Here is a 5,638-nt window from a genome sequence, read left to right on the forward strand (position 1 = left end):
TTCATTTTGTCGATGTATTCTGAATTGTTCATGATGACAGTGGTGTTGCCTTTATCAGCTTTCAGAATTTTAATGTTAGTGTCCTTTTTAAGATTGGAAATGGATTTAATCTCGTTACTTGTGAGGTTACTTTTCAGTTTACATTTGCTGTTATGTTAAACTTATATTAAAGTTTTTCTTCATTACCCATTCAAGCCGTCTCCAGCCAACACAGTGGTATGTCTCGATACCCGTGGTTGGCAACGCACAGATAACCCGTAGTGTAGCTTTGTGTTTATCTTCGAAAAATAAATCATAATTCTAGGTATCTCACGGCAAAATATTGGAACTTTGCCAATTTTATTTCTTCTTTTTTTCAAAGTGCTAACATAAAAATAATCGTCATTTTTGTAAAAAATTAAGTAAAATTTCAAATGTTTCGATCATCTCTGTCGAGATCATAATAGCAAATATTGGAAAATCAGGATATTAATATGTCTGTCATATTATACAACTCACCATCTAAAGGCATAAAAATAGTGCTTTCGTCAAATTTACCTATTATTTCCAAAATAACATCAATTATTCTAGGTATGTTTGCTATCAATAAAGTTGGTCGCTCACGTAATTGAACTGATAGAATAGCTTAATTATGATTCAAATCCTAGCTGATCGGCATTCAATCTAAAGTATGATACTTTTATGGAATAATTGTTTAATTTTATAACTGCTACATAAACATTACAGCGATATTAATCATACTACTGTGAGAATTAAACCTTACGCTGTAACTTTGGTACTGGTTCGATGTAGTATATAATTGCATCATTTAATTAAATCAAAGGCTATGTTTCACTTACTTGAAGTGTTTGTATATGTTTTAGACCTACAATTCAAAATTAATTAGGCTTATTTCTCTTACTTACTTAAAACCGTATTTCATTGGTTAGGCTTAGTTGTTTCTAACAACTGTGAATTCTTGAATTCAAATGTATTCTTGTGATTCTGTGAAAATCTATAGTCTTCTGTTTCAGGATGTCAAGATTTCATTTGTCCCTGCTAACCCTACTGGCCTTCTGTAACCTGCCGCCCGCTGCTACGGATGATGCCACCATCGTCCAGTTTCCACAGATGTATCAGCATGCAGATTTATTTGATGTACAACAGTTTATTAGTTCACCTATCCATCATCAGATGGGGCTTACTTTAACAAAAAACACCACCATCCAAAGAGCCAAACGCCACCTTTTGGACATGAAAAGAACATTAGAGCCTAACCTAGCGATGAATATATTCTCGTTGGCACGTTATCTTTTAAGTAAGTAGAATCTGAGACACCTGTTCTTTTTGAATCTGGTTTACCATGTGACCATTAACACATATATTGTTTCTAAACTATTTTTTACATTAAATAGCTTGCGGGTCGCTTATTTTCTTTGTCCTGGGTCCATGGTAGCATAAGCCATACAAATAAATAAAAGTACCATCAAACTGCAAATAATCCCACTAATTAGTTCTGGGGTTTTCTAACGTCTTTTCAGGGGTTGATCCAAAATTCTATTCAGAGAGCTGGCTACTTGATAGGGTCTATGACATGTCTTCCCAGTAAACTACACGAACTAGCCAACTCCAAATAGTATACATGCCGGTTGGTAGGATTCCTTACACTTCCTCCCATTTTTTATTCTGATTACACTTTGACGATCCTTGATTTGTAAAATTTACTTAGAAAAAGGAAGGTGGCGGTTAGTCACTCTGTCCTCTGAATTAGCCCCTGATTTTGTTTAGGAATTGAAAGATTTCACCAAATGATCTAGTCATTTTTTTTAATGAGTGCCGTAACAGGCATAAAAAACATAAAATTAATCATTCTGATGTAATGTGTGAGCCATACCGGTAGTAAACGGTTTAAAAACAAGTCGGTAATATGATTATTGGGATTGTGAATGTAAAGAAATTGGAATATAGAATATGGTAATGAGCACATTTATACAAATAAGCTACAATGATTACATAATTTTCCATTGTCCAAAATATAGTGTAAGAGCAAACACACTTTCATGAACATAAAATGTTATGTATGCAAAACATATTGTCAGTAATATAGTAGCTTTAATAACACAGACCTGCGAGGGTTTTATTGTCTTGAAATTTTTACATGTCGTACAGTACGGTGAATCCGAAAATTATATCCATTTTTCTCCATCACGTACACATTTTTCATAAAACGTCATAACGTAATACATAAAAGAAAGACCACAACACGTAGTTTTGAGACTAAAAAACGTAGATTTCACACACAAATCAGGATGAATGAAGATGCATATTCGTTTGACATCAATGTTTTTCCCTTTTCTTCAGTTTGTTTGTATTTTTGTAAACAAACATAATAATAAAAAAGGTTCATTGTGGTAAACTAAATAATAATTTGATCTGAGTAAGAGTCCCCCCCCCTCCCGATTTGTAAAATGTTTTTACGTGATAGAAAAAAAAACTACTATTATTTTCAAAATCTGCGTAGCTGAATTATGGTAAGTCTGTTATTAAAACCAAAACAACTTTTATGAACTTTAAATTCGCAGGTCTGTGTAATCTAAAGGTTTTTCCTTAGTTCTCAGCAATTTAGTGTCTCAGACTGACCCAATGATTCTGACCTAAAGTTCGTTATGATTTGTTTTGTTTTTTTTATGGTTGAAAAAGTAATTAATCCTTTTTTTTTCGAGAACATTTTGTATTCATTTTGTATTCATATAGTTTTATATACCCCGTATATACAGTGACGTTTAAAAATCTCTCAAGAAAATCCTCTGCAAAAATCATCAATTATCAATAATTATAAATATAATAGTAATTTAAAGTAATACAGCAACGAAAACAAATAATATTAATTACTTAATACATATGTACAAGGACTAGTCTGTGGAATATTTTATACAAGTTTAAAAATAAACCGATTTACTTACAGGAGCTACATGTACTAACACTAGTCTGTGGAATATTTTATACAAGTTTAAAAATAAACCGATTTACTTACAGGAGTTATATGTACAAAGACCAGTCTGTGGAATATTTTATACAAGTTTAAAAATAAACCGATTTATTTACAGGAGCTACATGTACAAACACTAGTCTGTGGAATATTTATACAAGTTTTAAAATAAACCGATTTACTTACAGGAGTTATATGTACAAAGACTAGTCTGTGGAATATTTTATACAAGTTTAAAAATAAACCGATTTATTTACAGGAGCTACATGCACAAACACTAGTCTGTGGAATATTTATACAAGTTTTAAAATAAACCGATTTACTTACAGGAGTTATATGTACAAAGACTAGTCTGTGGAATATTTTATACAAGTTTTAAAATAAACCGATTTACTTACAGGAGCTACATGTACAAACACTAGACTGTGGAATATTTTATACAAGTTTAAAAATAAACCGATTTACTTACAGGAGTTATATGTACAAAGACTAGTCTGTGAAATATTTTATACAAGTTTAAAAATAAACCGATTTATTTACAGGAGCTACATGTACAAACACTAGTCTGTGGAATATTTTATACAAGTTTTAAAATAAACCGATTTACTTACAGGAGCTACATGTACAAACACTAGTCTGTGGAATATTTTATACAAGTTTAAAAATAAACCGATTTACTTACAGGAGCTACATGTACAAACACTAGTCTGTGGAATATTTTATGCAAGTTTAAAAATAAACCGAAAAACCTTTCCATGGAAAACCAACATCATATCAAGTCTACGTTTAATTTGAATACAACACTGATGTCACTGTATCATCACTATTAAGTACGTGTGCTCCTATTGCTCGCAAAATCATAGTTTTTGTAGCATTTTCGTTATTTTTGTTATAAAATGTAAAGTGAATGAATAAAACAAAATGTTGTTAATTAGCATCATTCGGAGAAATCAAAAGATGTAAACATGTAAGGAGGAAGAATGCTTGAAGTAATAAAATATTAACATGTAAGGAGGAAGAATGCTTGAAGTAATAAAATATTAACATGTAAGGAGGAAGAATGCTTGAAGTAATAAAATATTAACATGTAAGGAGGAAGAATGCTTGAAGTAATAAAATATTAATATGTAAGGAGGAAGAATGCTTGAAGTAATAAAATATTAATATGTAAGGAGGAAGAATGCTTGAAGTAATAAAATATTAAGTATGCCTATGAAGAAATAACAGTTATAGATGTGTTACATTTCTATATCTTATCATTAATCTAGGTTGTTCATGAAAGATAATGTTACTCATCACACAGTTCTATAAGCTGGTTGAATTATGAGTTATTCAACGCAGAGACAGTAGGTGTGGCCTAGTCACTGATATGTCCTGACTGTGAATCAATGGTTCACGGTTCGTATCTCGTTGCTTCAAAACTCGCTCTGCACTTCGGGTTTTTAAATGCACTATAAGAGTGACGGCCTAATCCCCACTATTTAGTCAGACAGGGTAATGTCTTTAAATGCACTATAAGATTGACGGCCTAATCCCCACTATTTAGTCAGACAGGGTAATGTCTTTAAATGCACTATAAGAGTGACGGCCTAATCCCCACTATTTAGTCAGACAGGGTAACCTAAGAACTGGCAGTGGATGCTTATGACTAGCTGCCTTTCCTGTGGCCTATCAGTTGATAATAAGGGATAGCTATGCACAGATCGCCCTTGTGTGGCTTAGCACAAAAATCTGGAAGGTTAGTACGCTAAAAATAACATAGCATAATGTTTAGGGACAAATAAGGGACCTATTGGTCTATCTAGGCTGTCCTATCCTCTAAACTGAAATAAAGGTGGTCGATAAAAATATTTAAAAAAACCTCAAAGTCAGCCCTTATCATCTTATAGTTATCAAACTTTCTCTTAAACTCACTTAAATTTACTGCCTCCACAACATCTGAAGGCAACCCGTTCCAAAGACCAATCACCCTGTTAGAAAAATAAAACTGTCTTACCTGAAGAGCTCCCAAGTGGCACAGAAGGATGTCTGCGAACTTACAACGCTAAAAACCGGGTTTCGATACTCATAGATAGCTCATTGTGAATCATTGTGCTTAATTACAAACAACCAAACAAATACATTTAGCTGAAGATGACCCCTACCCTGCCAATATGTATACTTGTGTCCTTTAGTCCTATCATTCTCATCATGCATCAACGCTATCAATTCCCTTAATAATCTTAAACACCTCAATCAGATCCACTCTAACTCTTCTTTTTCAAGAGAAAACCATTGCAGAAATATTAACCTCTCCCCTGTATGACAACCCCTACATCCTAGGCATCATTCTGGCAGCCCTCTTCTATACCCTTTCTAACAATTCAACCTTGTTGTTTTTTCGCATTTTAGTGATGCGCAAATAAAATCTCCTAATTCTAGATAAACTTACAGCTATGCCCAAAAGTTCTTTATTTACTATTGCTTGATAAAGTGAAATGAAAACCTGTTAACATAATGTTACGTTTAAAGTCTGCATGAAGTAACCTAAAGTGCCTCATCGAGTCCATGCTCAGAAGGATTAAGGAAGTCTTGAAAAACCTTAGAATACACTGTAAATACTAAGCAATACTATTATGGCTTAAGGTAGACTTTGTTGGTATCAATTGGTAACTTCTTTGGTTAAATGAC

At 32.8% G+C, this 5,638-nt stretch overlaps 1 protein-coding gene across 1 annotated transcript in view; it reads left to right on the top strand.

Moving 5' to 3' along the window:
• The first annotated feature begins 1,014 nt into the window (after positions 1-1,014).
• LOC106464859 (transmembrane protease serine 9-like) overlaps positions 1,015-5,638 on the top strand; it is a 59,566-nt gene continuing 54,942 nt past the window's right edge. The window contains exon 1 of the mRNA XM_013925016.2: positions 1,015-1,297. Within this exon, the coding sequence (XP_013780470.2) occupies positions 1,015-1,297 (283 nt within the window). The remainder of the gene's footprint in view (positions 1,298-5,638) is intronic.

The sequence above is a fragment of the Limulus polyphemus genome, unplaced genomic scaffold (assembly GCF_000517525.1).
Source record: "Limulus polyphemus unplaced genomic scaffold, Limulus_polyphemus-2.1.2 Scaffold1762, whole genome shotgun sequence".
NCBI classification, from domain to species: domain Eukaryota; kingdom Metazoa; phylum Arthropoda; class Merostomata; order Xiphosura; family Limulidae; genus Limulus; species Limulus polyphemus.